Source organism: Pristiophorus japonicus, chromosome 1 (genome assembly GCF_044704955.1).
Source record: "Pristiophorus japonicus isolate sPriJap1 chromosome 1, sPriJap1.hap1, whole genome shotgun sequence".
In the NCBI taxonomy this organism is placed as follows: Eukaryota; Metazoa; Chordata; class Chondrichthyes; family Pristiophoridae; genus Pristiophorus; species Pristiophorus japonicus.
This window is the reverse complement of record NC_091977.1, coordinates 501274559-501292183: the sequence shown is the minus strand read 5'-3', so window position 1 is coordinate 501292183 and position 17625 is coordinate 501274559. Positions and strand designations below refer to the sequence as shown.

General features: G+C 44.5%; 1 protein-coding gene across 1 annotated transcript in view; it reads right to left on the bottom strand.

The window, feature by feature from the left end:
- The window catches only part of LOC139260322 (collagen alpha-1(IX) chain-like), a 194166-nt gene that overhangs the window by 78408 nt on the left and 98133 nt on the right, over positions 1 to 17625 (bottom strand). Inside the window, exons 15-20 of the mRNA XM_070876799.1 lie at positions 11599 to 11652; positions 11036 to 11080; positions 8961 to 9017; positions 7988 to 8041; positions 3904 to 3957; positions 1737 to 1790 (exon numbers count right to left, since the gene is read on the bottom strand). Of these exons, the coding sequence (XP_070732900.1) occupies positions 1737 to 1790; positions 3904 to 3957; positions 7988 to 8041; positions 8961 to 9017; positions 11036 to 11080; positions 11599 to 11652 (318 nt within the window). The remainder of the gene's footprint in view (positions 1 to 1736; positions 1791 to 3903; positions 3958 to 7987; positions 8042 to 8960; positions 9018 to 11035; positions 11081 to 11598; positions 11653 to 17625) is intronic.

Genomic DNA, 17625 nt, shown 5'->3' with positions numbered 1-17625 from the left:
TATTGTGTTCAGTTTTGGTCTCCTAGTCTGAGGAAGGACGTTCTTGCTATTGAGGGAGTGCAGCGAAGGTTCACCAGACTTATTCCCGGGATGACAGGACTGACATATGAGGAGAGACTGGATCGACTGGGCCTGTGTTCACTGGAGTTTAGAAGAATGAGAGGTGATCTCATTGAAACATATAAAATTCTGACGGGACTGAATAGGTTAGATGCAGGAAGAATGTTCCCGATGTTGGGGAAGTCCAGAACCAGAGGTCACAGTCTAAGGATAAGGGGTAAGCCATTTAGGACTGAGATGAGGAGAAACTTCTTCACTCAGAGAGTTGTTAACCTGTGGAATTCTCTACCACAGAGAGTTGTTGATGCCAGTTCGTTAGCTATATTCAAGAGGGAGTTCGATATGGCCCTTACGGCTAAAGGGATCAAGGGGTATTGAGAGAAAGCAGGAAAGGGGTATGAGGTGAATGATCAGCCATGATCTTATTGAATGGTGGTGCAAGCTCAAAGAGCCGAATGCCCTACTCCTGCACCGATTTTCTGTGTTTCTATGTTTCTATGTTTCTATTCCAAACCAGAACTTCTGCACAGAAAAAAGTAGCAAACTCTGCCTGCATGCCCCATGCGCCTCTAGTCTATATATACTGAAGCAGTTCCAAAAGGGGACGGGCTCCCATTACCTGGACAGTGATTGATTGACAGGTACACTTCAATGGAATTTTCGCAAAACATACAGGAGGCGTGACCATGCCAGTAAGATCAAGGGTGGAGGGGTGGTGCTAACCGCTTGTCCGCTTGTTGAGTTTAGATCTTTTAAGGTAGCAAATTTTCAATCGGGCTGGTGTTGCGCCTGGCCAATGAACTCTGGTACAGGGACCCAGGTTTCTTCAGGGACCTGAGCTACAGAACCCCTAACCTGGATTAGCTGGTGGAGGTAAGCTGGTGATTCAGCGACTTCTATAGTGCATCCAGTGTATCCAGCCGATGGGAGCAGGGTCCCATGCATTGGCAATTAGACAGGCCGGGGACTGGGAACGGGACAGGCTGGGGACTGGGAACAGGTCAGGATCAATAATCAGCATTGATTAAAATGCATTAATCTGGTTAATATACAATAATTAATCTGCAATTAATAATATGTTATAATCGGCAATGATTACTATGCAAACATCTGATTAATATGCCATAATTCGTCTGCAATCAATATGAAACATCTGCAATAATTAATATGCAACAATCTGCATTGATTAATATAATATTTTGAGCTTATATGATAGCAAATTTTCAATGCGGGTTAAGTATGTGCAACATAAGATGGATGTGAAAACAAGTCTTTGTAGTTCAAAAGCACGAGGTGTTCAACAGACGGCTTCCTTTAATCCATGTGTGAAATCCAGAAACAAAGCTGTGAAGGGAGTTGTAGCAAAAAGGGGAAACAGTTTATGAAGATAGGTGTAGGAAATATGAACACTAAATCCTGCACAAAGAACGAGACGAGGCAGCTAAAAGTTCTGGCACCAATTTTCAGATGCAGTAATATCGTTTTTGTAAAGAGCTGTGATCGGTTGGAGATTAAATAAAACCACTAATGAGGTTTATAAACAAACTGTCAATCTATATTGGTTTATGTTTGAAAAAAGAGCACCTCATGATTTCTTATCAAATTTGTCTCATGATTTAAGAGATGCTGGGGTTGGCATTACTGAAAATGTTATTAATACATTATATGCTACTCACTTTACTTCCTTTATCGCCTGCCGCACCGGGAAATCCTCGAGATCCTCGAGAACCCTGTAAGAAACAGAGTGAAATAAATACTATAACGGGATAAAAACAAAGGGCCTGAAATTATGGGCTCACTACGCCGTGTGGTGGGGTGAGACTTCCATCCATTCCTTGAAAGCCTTTGACCCAGTCCCTAATCCTGGGGACAGAATCATTTTAATATTTGTGGCAGTCTGCATTTGCAATAGAGGCGGCCGGCCTGAGGAGGTGCTGGAAAATCAGAGCAGTTTCCTGCCTCTCTAATGGAGGCAGACAGAGGCCTACAACAGGCCGATGATTTGAAGTCAAAAATGAACGAGGGCCTCCCTCTGCTCTCAGCAGCCATGGGACCTGCTGGGGCTTATAGGATGTTGTGCTGTGCAGAATTGATTGTGCCGCCCCTGAACTCTCTGGTAGATGCAAGACGAGCAGGCTTAAGATGCCGCCGCCCCATCCTCTGTCATATCGACATTTGTGGTGGAGTAAATAGGGCATAGACCCAGTGGGTCCAAGTTCTGCCCCCAAGTTCCTGCTCTCCGCAGGCAAAACTCCTCTATCCTTCCCCAACACCAGATTTCCGGACCCAAAAAATTTAAATTAATTTTAATTTTAAAATCATTACTTCTTTATCACCCTAACTAATCTGTGCACCATGGCATTACTTCTTTTTATGCTCTGGGTTTTATTTTAACCCTACCCACCTGGTGCAAACTCAGCAGATAAACGATTAAAACCCATCGGATTACGACATTTCCGATTTTTATGCGCAATTCTGGACAGGCGGCCAAGCCGTCTGACCAAAGCTGGGCGGATTCCTTCTTTAACTTTGCAGATCGGAGCCCAAAGACGTCACCGAGCCCCCAATTGCAATTTTAACTCTGGCTGAAGCAGAAAAACCATTGCAGCTTTCCTGCCAGGTGAAGGCCTGCCAGAAAAGGTCTGGAAGCAGAAGAGGCCATTCAAGGAACGTAAGTTTCTTAGTTTCCGTTGCGGAGCCAGGAGGAGCAGTAATGCGCCCCACAAGAAAAGTTTAGGCCTCCACTACCTCGGTGTCCCTGCCCCCCTGCCCCCACCCCCCCATTCTTATCGAGGGACACTTGGTTTCCACCAGGCGTGCAGTATTAAAATCACTCCCCTAAATACTTGAATTTAAGTCCATTTGGAATACATAAAACCCATGACGATGGGGGGGGCGGGGGGGGGGGCAGGGACACCGAGGAAGTGGAGGCCTAAACGTTTCTTGTGGGAAGAGTGGGGTGAGTTAATTTTGGTCTATAAGGCTCCAAGTGCAGAAATGTGCACACTGCCAGTGCATGTCAGGAATTTAGATGTGCATCCAATTTGTGGCTATCATGATTTTCCACCTATTAAAAGTACTGGATGAAAAATCAAGATTGCACCCAAATTCTTGGCATACATATATTCCTATCATGCAAAGCTGAATGTCGGAAGTGCAACTGAGGAAAATTTATCCTTATGTGGTTTCATATCATGAATGGACCAGCTATGGAGCTCCCATCAGTATAGATACAGGTGCACCCCTCTCTAACACAGCTGTCTCATTTTCCCTGCTTAGCTGTGACAGCAATGCTTGCCTTGAAATGGTCTTTGTTACTGGTCACACAAAAAATATGCTGTGAAAAAATCTGCACAAGACACACACAGTATGAAGGCATAACATGTTGCTGGTTGCATTACGATTTAAAAAACGGTATTTGCAATGGGTCTAACATGGAAGAGAAGGCTAACTTAATGTATGAAAGATTAAACCAAGACACCTGCCTTACACACCTGTGGTTTGAAATCAATATCCAACATGTATGAGGCTACAAATAATTGTTGTGGGCGTTGTTATACAAACATTTAATGTTCTGTATCAAATTCCTCTCTCCTCTACTTTTACCAGAGGTGTTGACCCATTTAAAATAAACCACTTAACACTTCTGTTAAAACAGCAGAGTGAGGAACTTGATATGAGCATATTAAGCAGTTGTACGATAACATCACAGATAATATTTTTTCGCCTATGGTGTTTATCAGGATGATAATCAGGATTAAAATAGTTCAAAACAAGTACATTAAAAGAAAATCTGGTTCGTATTCTAGAATATGCTTCAATTGGATGCTATTACATACATACCTCAGATCCAGGGGCCCCTCCAATACCTTGTGGCCCAGAGAAACCACGATCCCCCTGTGTTTAGAAGCAACAACATGAATTAATACATATACTGGATAAATCTGACATTGCCAAGCTTGGTGCTGACACATGGTGCCTAAACTGGGAAAGTGTTTCATTTCTGAGCAGGGAAACCCTCACTTTGATGAATGCAGAATTCATCCGAAATCTGAGCCGACAAGACTCATTTGGTTAGGGTGCTGTCCAGTGTGCAACTCAGCCACTTGGATCAGGAGGGCCCCAGTTTTGTTCCTTGGTCTATGCTCAATACTTTTCCAAGCAATTTTCTCTCCTGAAGATTTTGACTTCCTTTTGGGGTACAATTGCACAAGAGCCAGATATCTTTCCTTACCTCACCCCAAGCGGTCTTTCATATGTGTGAGCCTAAACACAGAGGGGCCAAAATTGCCCCCCCCTTTTTTTTTTAAGGCCCATTACTGTCTCAGAGAGACTCTTAGAGGCGGTAACAGAGAGGTAAGGTCAATCTGCCAGGGGGAAGGCGTCGGATGCAACCCGTACACAATTGCTCCCAGACTGGGGGCGGCGGAAATGGTTTTCCGTCACACCCCGTCTTTGTGGGCACACCTGGCCCGCCGACATCTTTTCCGCACCGCAGGAGAGCAGTCGGCGCTGGTCGGTGTGGGGCACGAAGGTGCTGGTGGCTAGGTGCTGCGGCTGCCCTTAAAGGGGAGGGCGTACCGCCGCAGCCGCTATTTTGTTTTGATTGTCAGCCAACTCTTGAGTTGGCCTAACAATGGCGGGGCTGGTTCCGCCAAACCTATCCCTGGTGACCAAGTGAGTGGTTCGACGGGGTCAGCGTGGTGTTGATGGACACTGCCCCGATCCCAGCCCACTACCGCCTCCAACAGGGCTGGGAGGCAGTTTCTGATTTAAAGAGCCCAATTTCCCAACTCTTCCGCCGGGCGGTAATAATTCAAATAATTCAAATTATCCGCTTGAAACGGGGCAAAGGCCAATTTCCCCCCGCCCCCACCCCCCCCGAATATCAGTAGGGTATTTCACCATGGGATCATATTATAATCGTGCCCACTCCTGCTCTAGCCCACTCGCATGCAAAGGTTCATTGATGTTTACAGCACAGAAGGAGGCCATTTGGCCCATAATGTGCTGCTGGCTCTTTGTTAGAGCAAATAGTGCTGGACAGTGATTAAGAGCAGAGGGCTTGACTGATCTTTCCCTTTCTTAACACAGGACCAACACTATGACCTGTAGCATTACAATCACTCTGGCTGAAATCAAATGACTCAGCAAAGACCAGAGACCGAACCTGGTAATTCAGGATTGGTCAGCTCAGCTACTCACTGCATTAATTAGTTATACATTGGTCTGTGCTGAGTTAGCAGAGCTTAGCCAGGGTAGCAGTGAAGGCACATCAATTGCCTCAGCAGTCCTGCCTTAGAGAGGGTGGGGAGGGAGGAAATCAGTTAGGATTCCTGACGATAGTATCCAATGACCATTGCTAGAAACTTTCCAAGTATCACATTGTGTGAAAACAGCATCAGGCTCATCTATATTGTCGTCCACTCCACTGGTCAAAAAGTCTGCAAATACTCAGTATCTAGGTTCACTGAAGTGTTCACTTGTACAATATCTCTGGAACTGTATATTAGCGGGAGCCAGGATCTTTGCGATCGAAGTGGTTAAAACTGGGGAGAGAACACGGTATATCATCAACATTTGCTTACAAACGAACAAACAATGAAACAGATAATGAAAATCTTCCTTCCATTTACACTCATTCTACCACAAATCCAATGGTTCTGTCACAATCTTAATTGTAAAACTTTTAAAATCTCATGTTTCCCAATACAAATTTAAAAGCTAAATGCATGCAACACTCGTAACAAAATAGATACAAATGGGTATGATTTGGTAGCCATTACAGAGACGTGATTGCAAGGTGACCAGGACTGGGAACAAAATATTCAGGGGTATTTGACAATTCGGAAGGATGAGATCAATGCATTAGTGAGAAACGATATTGGCTCAGAAGATCAAGATGTGGAATCAGTTTGGGGAGAAGGAATAATAAGGGGAAAAAGTTGCTGGTGGGCGTAGTCTATAGGTCCCCCAACAGTAGCTACACTGTTGGACGGAGTATAAATCAAAAATAAAATCAAGTGTAAAAAAGGAACAGAATAATCTTGGGCAATTTTAACCTTCATATTGATTGGACAAAGCAAATTGGCCAGGGTAGCCTTGAGGAAGACTTCATAGAGTGTATCCGGGATAATTTCCTTGAACAGTACATTGCGGAACCAACCAGGGAGCAGGCTATCTTAGATCTGGTACTGTCCAATGAGACAGGATTAATAAACAATCTCCTAGTAAAGGAATCTCTAGGAATGAGTGACCATAACATGGTTGAATTTCAAATTCAGTTGGAGCGTGAGGATGTTGGATCTCAAACCAATGTCCTAAGCTTAAATAAATGAGACTACAAAGATATGAAGGCACAGTTGGCTAACGTGGACTGGGAAAATAGATTAGAGTGTGGGACGGTTGATGAGCAGTGGCAGACAGTTAAGGAGAAATTTCATAACCCTCAACAAAAATATCGGAAGAACGTTCCCGCTGTTGGGGAAGTCCAGAACCAGGGGTCATAGTCTAAGGATAAGGGGTAAACCATTTAGGACCGAGACGAGGAGAAACTTCTTCACTCAGAGAATTGTGAACCCGTGGAATTCTCTACCACAGAAAGTTATTGGGGATAGTTCGTTAGATATATTCAAAAGGGAGTTAGATGTGGCCCTTACGGCTAAAGGGATCATGGGGTAGGGAGAGAAAGTAGGAACTGAAGTTGCATGTTCAGCCATGATCATATTGAATGGTGGTGTAGGCTGGAAGGGCCGAATGGCCTACTTCTGCACCTATTTTCTATGTTTCTATGTTTCTATATCCCAATGATAAGGAAAGACTGTAAGAGAAGTGATAACCATCCGTGGCTAACTAAGGAAATAAGGGATGGTAGCGCCCCCTTTGGGTGTGGTATCAGCTGCAAGGCTGGAGTTCCTGCACTTGGCGTGGAAGTCTGACTCCGCTTGCGGTATTGGGGTTACCGCCCCCGAAAGCAAGTGGAGTACAAAACAATGTGCTCCACTTTCTTTGTGGGGTGCGAGCGGGGCAGGAGCACAGGGAGAAGGGTGCTACGCGATGCGCTGGGATGTGTAGCACTGCCCTGTAGAAGGGGCTCTCCCCTTCATTAAAGGGGAGGGCCCAGTTCCGACTCTGCGGGTCCCGACCTGAACCACCGGGGAGTGGTGAGCCATGGCATAAGACCAGCACTCAAGCGGAGTGCTGAACTGCCAGATTGCGGCACGGACTCTGCGTTCCACGATGCATCAGGCCGCGACCGGTAAGTCGGACGATTTTTCTTTGCACACGTCAACTCTCCTTTAATTAACCTCCTGTGCATGACCTGCAGACCCCTGAAGCTGCTACCGTCATTGCCCGCCGCAGCTTCAGGGATCGCTCCCGAATTTTTGCTCCGGAGCGAAAATGGGTCGTTGCACACGGTGATGATGTTCACCAGCACAGCTGAGCAGGGCACTACCGGTTACCGCCACGCTAAACTCCCACGGAATTTAGCAGGAGTTGTTAGTAGCGCCATGCCTGGGCGAAGAGTCGTTTACGCCCCGTTAGTGCCCCCTCCCCCCAGGGGGGCAAACAACCCCAATTTCTCTCCCCATTTTAAAAAATAATTAAGTCATTGCAGAAGGAAGGAAGGTAAGCTTTTGGGATATAACTAACTGGGGCTTGCCTAATCGCCTTTGAGGCATCAGAGAGGAATCTTAGACAAAGGTTCCTAAATTGGCTTTTTTTTGTCTGTCCAAATCTTTAGAGAGAAGGGAAAGGCTGGAGTTATGGAGATTATTCTAGTAAGCAATGGAGAGAGTGCAAATGGGCCTTTGCTCATCCTGGATATATAAGGTGACATTAGAGTAATTGAGTATTTTATATATTTTCTCTAACTTGGAGAAATGTACTGTATCACTCATGAGGAAATTTGGCTCTGTTCACATACCTTTGGACCCTCCTTTCCAGCCTCTCCAGAACTACCTTTTTGGCCTTTAGGGCTCTAGAAGAAAAAAGGCAGTTAGCTTAAGAATCAATTCTGAGCAGGCTCATGGCACACTGTGCTGGGGAAGCAAAATATGGCACCATAGGATGGAGGAACACAAGGTTGATCCACTTCACATCTGAGCTCCCAGTCTCAGCCATGCTCCCCTGTGAGAATAGAAACCAGTCTTCAAAAAAGAAGGGGGACAATTGGAGTCATTTCCTTGCCACTGTGATGCAAGATGGGGGATGGCACTGGCAGAAGTCTGGGACCATGACGACCACCCAAACACAGGAAGTGCATAGTCCAGCAACACACTTGCAGGTGGAAAAACAGAAACACCTCATAAAAGGGGATCTGTCTCTCCAAACCCTCACATCACAGAGTGAAAACCCTGTGCAAGCATTAGCAAAGCAAAATTCAAATTTATCAACACAACAGGAAGGTAAGCTGGCCTTTAAATGTCATCTTGGCTCAATTGGTATTATCCTCACCTCTGAGTCACAAGGTTGTGGTTTCAAGCTTCACTCCAGGACCCAAGCACATAATTTAGGCTGCCACTTCAGTGCAGAACTGAGAGAGTGCTGCACTGCCAGAGCCTTTGGGTGAGTCATTAAACAGAAGCCCTTTCTGTCCATTTAGGTGGATGTTAAAGATTCCATGGCACTACTCAAAGAAGAGCAATAAGTCTTCTTGTTCCTACCCAACATGCCTCCCTCAGCTGACAGAACCTTCCCTCAAGACCTGAAATAGTTGGAGAAGAGTGTGTGATAGGATAGATTATTAATGGGCTATGGATGGAGCCAATTCATTTCACATTTTCTTTTACCATGCTTTCTTATGTGACAGGTTTCAGGGCATTTACCAGGGTCAAAAGTCCTCAATTATGGTATTTATATAAGTTGGAGGAGCATAATGTAAATGAATTGTTGTTTACCTTAAACCCTGGTAGGCCAGGGGGCCCAGGAGGGCCTGGAGGACAGGACATTGTACACTGAAAAACATAACAAAGATTCTCTTAGTTATGTTGCACAAAAAAAACATCAGAGTAAAGGAATTCAAATAAAAAATTCATTGTTCAAGTAAGTGATTTATATCCCGCAGATGGGAGATACAGCAGCAAAGTTTTCTTGTTTCATTTACCATTGCAATAGTTATCAGGTGTGGGCATCTTCCAATCCCCATTCACCTTACTAGCTGACAGAGTGACCCAACTGACCAATAGAGTGCAGCCACTATCCAGATCCACTTCCCCAATACGGCTTCTACTGTAGCACCTCCCAAACCCGCGACCTCTACCACAACCCACGACCTCTACCACCTAGAAGGACCAGAGCAGCAGGCGCATGGGAGCACCATCACCTGCCAGTTCCCCTCCAAGTCACACACCATCCTGACTTGAAAATATATCGCCATTCCTTCATCGTCTCTGGGTCAAAATCCTGGAACTCCCTCCCTAACAGCTCTGAGGGAGTACCTTTACCACAAGGACTGCAGCGGTTCAAGAAGGCGGCTCATCACCACCTTCTCAAAGGCAATTAGGGATTGGCAATAAATACTGGGCTTGCCAGTGATGCCCACATCCCAGTATTGCACCCCAACGCCCGATCCAGACCTGAGGACAAGAAAAGAACCTGCATGGTCTCACTTGGTTTATTTTCTATAATTCGCTGTTCTCCAGTGTTGAATTCTCCTTTTTTTCTTATATCTCGTGTGATAGGACAAAATGACTGGAGTGTTAGCAAGGGCTCCAGGACTAAGTCAAAGACAAAATGGAACGTGCTTTCTTTTAAAAGTAACAGCTTCCAGTAACATTGGGATGCAATTAAAGCCTTATGATTTCCATCAATTAAGAAGTTTCAAAGTGACCTGCAAGCTAACTGTTCTGGGGCGTGCAGTGGGTGTAGCAATGAAAGAGAGAGGCGATAAGCCACTCCTGCACCTATTTGCTGGGCCTGCACCTACTACAGTAAGTGCAAGACCAACTCACCTCATCTCACTGGCGAATCCAAAGAAAATGTAACAGTTAAAGAGGCCCAGCAAAACTGGTCTCCACCTGTTAATCCTGACCTCTGTGCCTGGCAAAATAGGTGTTCTTAGTAGGTAAAAGTCAGGAAAATCAGCCTCCTGAACTCTAGATCTCTGCCTAATTCAACTTTCCCTACTTTTTTTCATATCCTTTAACATCCTTATTTCCCAAATACATCTCCAGTTCTCTTTCAAACATCTCAACTGACTCTGCATCAATGGCCTTTTGGGCAGTGTCCTCTACACACTCGCTATGCTTTGTGATAAGAAATTCTCTCTGACTGAGTTCAAATTTTAAAATTGCATTTCCGGGGCATGTTCTGGTTTACTTTTGCCAGTTTCATTAAAAATAAAACTTCTCCAGCTTGACCACGTCTGATCTAATGAAAAGTCTCACCAGAAATGTTCACCGATCTTTCTCTCCCAAGTTCTGGTTGACCTGTTGTGCATTTTTTGTATTTTCTATTTTAATTTTCTTTTTGGTCAGCCAGTTACATGTGGAAACCCATCACCGTGGTCAATGGATTCCAAACTAATATACAGCGTACGGCAAAATCCACTCAGGTTATATTTAATAAAAACAGAAAATGCTGGAAACATTCAGCAGGTCAGGCATCAAGTGCTGAGTATTTCCAGCATTTTATGTTTTTATTTCAGATCCCAGCATCCGCAGTATTTTGCTATTGTATTCGTGTTTATATTTGCCAAATATGGAGTGCGCACTATCTCCCAGTGGCAACACAAGGATGGGGTCAAAGACAACAAAGGAAATTGATTGCCAGGAGGTAGGATTCTGACCTAAACCAAGCTGGACGGAGAGAGCTTCACAGAGGGCACATTTCTGTGCCAAAAATCACTCAAAGTGAGGACTTGGATTAAGCAGCTGGTGATGCGTAAGCCTGCGACACATCATTTGTACTTGGGAGCCTAAAACATCAGGGTGTTCGACATAGAGTTTTATCTTTGAACACTCTGTGCACTTACCACAACATCTCCACTTCCATCTGCTCCTGCCACGCCAGGTGGGCCCTTTGCAAAGGAGAAAAGTAGCATTTAGTCATTTGTATTAAATTAAAAACAAACATGAAAACTGCACCTTAACAAACAATTTTTGTTAATAAGTAAATTATTTTCTGCTATTTTGTTTTGTAGCATGATTCATGAGTGTCACCGGGCTTTTTATACTTCGTTCGTCATGGACTGCAGTGATTCAAGAAGGTGGCCCACTACCATCTTCTCAAGGGCAATTAGGGTTGGGTAATAAATGCTGGCCTTGCCAGCGACGCCCATGACATTTTCTTTTAAAGTGAACATTATGCACGAGCCTGGACAGTGAGGGTCAGAGGCCACTTAATTATGGGAGGCAGTACAGTAGAGATGAATCCTGTTCACACAACAAAATTAATGTATGTTTTGAGTAATTCAGTTTAAAAAATTGGATCTCCCTTTGTATGTCTTCTAAATGGAACTGGCACACAATCAACAACAGGTACATGTACCAGACAACTACCACTGGAGAAATAGGAAAAGAATAATGCAGAACTTACTTTGGGCCCTGGAGGTCCAACTATGCCAGGTGTTCCTTTTGTTCCAGGGTCACCCTAACATTCAAAATAAAACAAAGAGCTAAGAACTTCCTGTGATTTTGTAACACCGTCGTCAACAGAAGAATCTTCATTCTGTAGTTCCTCCAATAACGTACATGTTCACACAATCGAATTCAAGTGCACAGACAATTCCTCTTGGCTGCAGTCCAAACTACATAGTGTGACATACAGCTCCCTACTTGTGTGGTATTTAATAGAGGAACAGCAAAATTAAAACCAGAAAGTGCAAGAAATGTAAATTAAAAAAGACACATAATAAGACCGGCATGATTGCATAATGCGTTGGAAAACAGAAAAGAAAAAGACTTGCATTTATTCAACACCTTTTACAACCTCAGGACATTCCAAGGCACTTTACAGCCAATGAACTACTTTTGGAATGTAGTCACTGTTGTAATGTAGGAAACACAGAAACCAATTTGCGCACAGCAAGCTCCCACAAACAGTAATGTGATAATGACCAGATAATCTGTTTTTGTGATGTTGATTGAGGGATAAATATTGGCCAGGATACCAGGGAGAACTCCCGTGCTCTTCTTCAAAATAGTGTCATGGGAACTTTTACGTCCACCTGAGAAGGCAGACAGGGCCTCAGTTTAATATCATCTGAAAGACAGCACCTCCAACTGTGCAGCACTCCCTCAGTACTGCGCTGAATTATGTGCACCAGTCCTTGGAGTGGGACTTGAGCCCACAACCAGTTGACTGAGAGGCAAAAGTGCTACCGACTGAGCTACTGCCAACACAATTAGCACCTCCAAGGAGGGAAAGAATGTAACTTCAAGTCTACACACATGGGGGCCGAAATTGGTGGATCGCCCAATTCTCGGCAGTCTCATGGTAGTCGGTCAATCTTCACCGTCCGGTACCACTAAGCGGAGTGCTAGCATCATTGATCTGGGCAGTCCTGAGCGGTGCGTCAGCGGAGTGCGACGGATGGTCTACTCCGGCGGTGCAGGGTAAGTTGTCTGGGACTTGGGACTCTTTGGGTCCCACGTTCTGCGCATGCGTGCTGTTCCATCGACCTCCGTCTTCCCCTCCCCCGCTCCACCGCTTACCCCTCCCCCACCCTCCATGCCCCCGAGAAGAGCAGTCTGGAGGCCAGAGACTGCCGACGTTGTATCACAGTTAAGTGGAAATTTTTAATTGTTTTGTGCAGTGTTTTTGATTTATTTATAATACTTATATTGTTATTTATTTATTTTCGCATTTTTCGGGGGGGGGGGGAATAGATTTATTTGGGGGACTAAATCTCTGGGGGGGGAGGACTAGATCTCTGGGAGTGGGATTAGATCTCTGGGGAGAGGAGTAGATCACTGGGAGATTGGATCTCGCTGGGGGGAGATCAGATCTCGGGGGAGGATTGGATCACTGGGGGATTAGATCTCTCTGGGGCAGATTAGAACTCTGGGGGGGAGGACTAGATCACTGGGGGATTAGATCTCTGGGGAGAGGACTAGATCACTGAAGGGGAGGACTATATCTCTGGGGGGAGGGAGAGAAATAGATCATGGGGGGGAGGAGTAGATCGCTGAAGGGGGGGAGGAGCATTGTAGTTTACATACTGCCAACATACCATCGGCATAAAACCACCTTTTTTCAGATGGTGTGTAGCTCCGGTGGACTTTTGGACGGTTTGTAGGGTGCTCTGTGTGGACGAACGGTATGCATACTGTTCGGTGGTATGCTGCTGATGAATTTCCCGCCGGGCAGTATGTGGGCGGTATGTCGATATTTTTTTATCAATTTCGTGATTTTGGGTGGTATTTCGGCGGTCCATGGGCGGTATGCGATGGTATGTCCACCAATTTTCGGCCCCATTGACTTCTCAATCTTAACTATGCCACTGAGGTGGCGGTCTGCACTTTTACAGATAGGAAAAAATTTGTACTCTGTGCCATTCTGCACATCGTGATTTATTGGTTCGAGAGCGGCACTAATAGGGGCCTGTCCAGCTGCCTGTCAGGCTTCTTACATAGGCCTGGATTTTGCAGTCAGCAGCAAATGACGGGATTCACCGTTCATTACGCTTACAGCTGATCACAGACTCTTAGTAGGCTTTTGCATGGCAATTTACAGTAATTAGAGAGACATTTCAGTGTGGCACCTTCCAAAAAGAATCTAGGACCTGTGTGACCAGGGAAAGCAACAGCGTGTATCTTCAGCCAATCAGATTCAAAAATCCTTACTCAGCCGCGCAGAATATAAACTAGGAGGTATAAGTTAGAATACTGAATTCAATGTAAAATCAAGCAAAATAAAGAGGTAAAAAAAAGATGGCATTAAGAGAGATTAAAAGAAACAGAAAAAAAGTTATTAAAAAAATTATTTTTAATTCTTTAAAAATCTCCGACAATAATTAAAATCTGAAGGAATGAAACTCCACACTTGTAAATATAAATTTTCAGTGGTTGTTTGATAATGAAGACTTATCACGCTGTTAAAAGTTCACTTGCACTTGACTGGACCAGCCCAAGCTTTTTCTGGTGTGTTTAGTGGGTATCTAGTGGGTAAGTACCACAACTTCATGCTCGTCATGTTGTAAAGTGTCGAGTCTCTTGTTGAGATACCAGTATAGCGAAGCTTGTGAAGGAGCAGAGCAACTCAGACAGCAACTTCCTGATTTCCGTGTTTAACTGCTTTCCAATTTACTCCGTAATAACAGTGAGCGCTGATGGCCTTACCGTTATTTCAGCTGCAAAATCTGGGCCATAGAAGTCACAATATAGAAACAGGATATTCAACCCAGCCACATCTATATTTACTCTCTATGGGCCCTAGTTTGCCCCGTCTGCTAGAACGGTGCACCTCCATGAGGTGCGCGGAATTGTAGTACAGAAACGGCGCCGATTTCTTACCTCCGTATTCTCCCCATTGGTTCCAGGCCTGTGGCCTGTGGCGCAGTGCATCGGAACGCGTGGTGGGCGGAGCTACAGCCCTGCGCCAAAAAGAGTGCCAGTAGCTGCGCGCGTGCGCAGTGGAGTCTGCGCGCGTGCACAGTAGCTCCTGGCCCTCCCAGCGCGTCCTGTCTCCGGGCGACCCTATCCCTGGCTGAAGGGACGACACGATGTTCGCAGTCCCTATCCTGGGCCGAGGGACCTTCCGCACAGGCCGGCCGCTGCCTTCCCACGCTCCCTGAACAGTTCCCATGGCAACACTGCAGTATGGAGCGTGTACACAGGGAGATTTAGGCCACTTTGTTTGCAGTGCTAAGGAAATAATGTTGGCAGTCTATATAATATACTCCAGTACATAAACGTAATTACTTTGAGCATGCAAATATGACATATTTACCTAGCACTCTTTTCAGGAGGCAGGACCCTTTGTTCTTGGATTAGCAGCCCAGCCAGAACTTACCCCTTTGATGTCTATGTATCTCAAATAGTATCAGCATTTTACACAATGACTAAATATGCTGCAGTAGATGAGGTAGGAACTTTTAATTTTTTATTTATTGATTTATTGATTGATTGATTGATTTATTGAATTATTTATCATTTATTATAGATGATGGTTCTTTATTTCTAAAAGTGAAGTGTTTAATGCTTTGGAAAATCCTCTAACTTCCTTCGAACTTCCCTTCTCCCCGCGCCCGCGCCCCCCTCCCCCCATCTCTGGCTATCGGCGCCTGATTTCGAAAGTGTCCGCAAGGTTTTGCTGAACGTACAAAAGTGCACATTTACTCTGGCCTAAGTTAATTTGGAGCAACTATTTGCTGGTCAAACTCGCTTAAATGGCCAAAACAGGCGTAAGTGGCTGGGAACACCCCATTTTGAAAATATAAACTAAACAAATAAAAATCCTAACTGACTCACTTACACTGGCGCAAATTAAATGGCCAGAATTGCAACTAAAAAGATACTCCAGAAAAATCAAGTTGCTCCAAAAAAAATGGAGCAACTCCAGGGGAAATTTGGGTCCTATATAACCAAATAGTCCTAATCACATTTAGCTGTCTGTCCACATATTCCTTCAACCCCTTTTCCTTCATCCACCTATCCAATCTCATCTTGAATGTTAACATAGTTTCTGCATCAACCTTTTAACCCTTGAAGTGAATTTCACAGTCGTTCATCACTGTGTAAAGAAGTTGCTCTATGGTCCCTCATTCTCACCCCCTCTGGATGATGTGTGGAGTTGACAGATCCAAGCAACACACAGACAGTAGAGAGATGAAAAGTTACATTTATATTTTCTTGTAACAACTTATGTTTACATAGAATCATAGAATGGTTACAGCACGGAAGAAGGCCATTTGGCCGACTCTCTGCAAGAGCACTTCAGCTAGTCCCATTCCACCGCCCTTTCCCTATAGCCCTGCAAATTTTTTTCCTTCAGGTACTTATCCAACTCCTTTTTGAAAGCCGCGAGTGACTCCACACTAGGCAGTGCATTCCAGATCCTAACCACTCGCTGCGTAAAAAAAGTTTTTTCTTATGCCGCCTTTGGTTCTTTTGCCAATCACCTTAAATCTGTGTCCTCTGGCTCTCGAACCTTCTGCCAATAGGAACAGTTTCTTCCTATCTACTCTGTCCAAACCCTTCATGATTTTGAACTTCTCTATCAAATCACCTCTTAATTTTCTCTGCTCTAAGAAGACAAGTAACAAGTTGTACATGTTACATTTTTTTTGTGATTTGTAAACACTAATGACCAAACCAAATTAAAGTAATATAAAAAGAGAAAGAAAGGTTTAATGTTTCAGGAGGAGCAGGCAGTTCATCAGAATTTAGAACCTATCTTTAAGCTTTTTGATGCTGACTGAACTGTTGTGCATTTTTTGTTTTAATTTCTTATTTTCTTCCACTTGAGTGACTTTATGCTGGATATTCCGATGCCCAAATATTTTTGCAGCTTAAATTAGGTGGCCAGAGTTGTTAAATGGGCAGTTTTCTCACCTCTCCAGAAATACAGGGTTTGCATCCATTTCTGAAGGCAATCGGCAGGCAATTTGCGCTGATGAAGCCTCTGGGAACTGGAGCTACAGACCTAATGGTACCACTAGGATGCAAAAATGCTTGATGAATTGGGCAGGATAGGTGGTGATAGGGACACCCACCTCTAACAGGCAGGTGTTTTGATTACATAGTCATTTGAGAGGATATTAGTAACTCACACAATTCCTCACTGTTCTTGTGTCTAGGAGCCTGCAGTATGTGGAAAGTGCAGTCGCACAAAGGTCACTGAGTTTCCCGCCGACTGGGTTGTCGCCAAAAAGAGTGAAATAGCACCAAAAACCCAGTCGCAAAATCGACGAATTTCTAGCCCATACTCATAAGCCTTTGTCATAATTATTGTAACTTACTTATTTTTTCCCTCAAGCCCATTCCTGACACCAATGGCAATCCTTCTGTCAGATGGGTTTGTTAAAAAAAAAGGACCTATGGAGGGATGCCAGGCAGGTCAGACTCACTGAAAGCTGTTATGTTCCCATCCGTCAGTGGGTGCAGTATCTACAGACTCTAGCAGATAATTTATGCTAATGAAGGCTCTGGGGGCTGGAGTACAAGAGAGTGGAAGTTACGCTACAGTTGTACAGTTGTATAAAGCTCTGATTAGACCACATCTGGAATACAGCGTTCAATTCTGGACAATGCACCTCAGGGAGGAAATTTTGGCCTTGGAGGGAGTGGAGTGCAGATTCAACAGAGTGATACAGAGACTAAAAGGATTAAGTTATATGGAAAGGTTGCATAGTCTAGACTTGTATTCCCTTGATTATAGATTATGGGGTGATATTATTGAGGTGTTTAGAGGGTAGAGAGAAACTATTCCCTCTGTTGGGGAAGTCCAGAACAAGGGGGCACAACATTAAAATTAAAATTAAAGCTAGGCTGTTCAGCGGTGATGTCAGGAAGCTCTTCCTCACACAAAGCTTAGTAGAAATCTGGAACTCTCTGCCCCCCAAAAGCTGATGAGGCTAGATCAATTGAAAATTTAAAAACTGTGATCGATAGATTTCTGTTA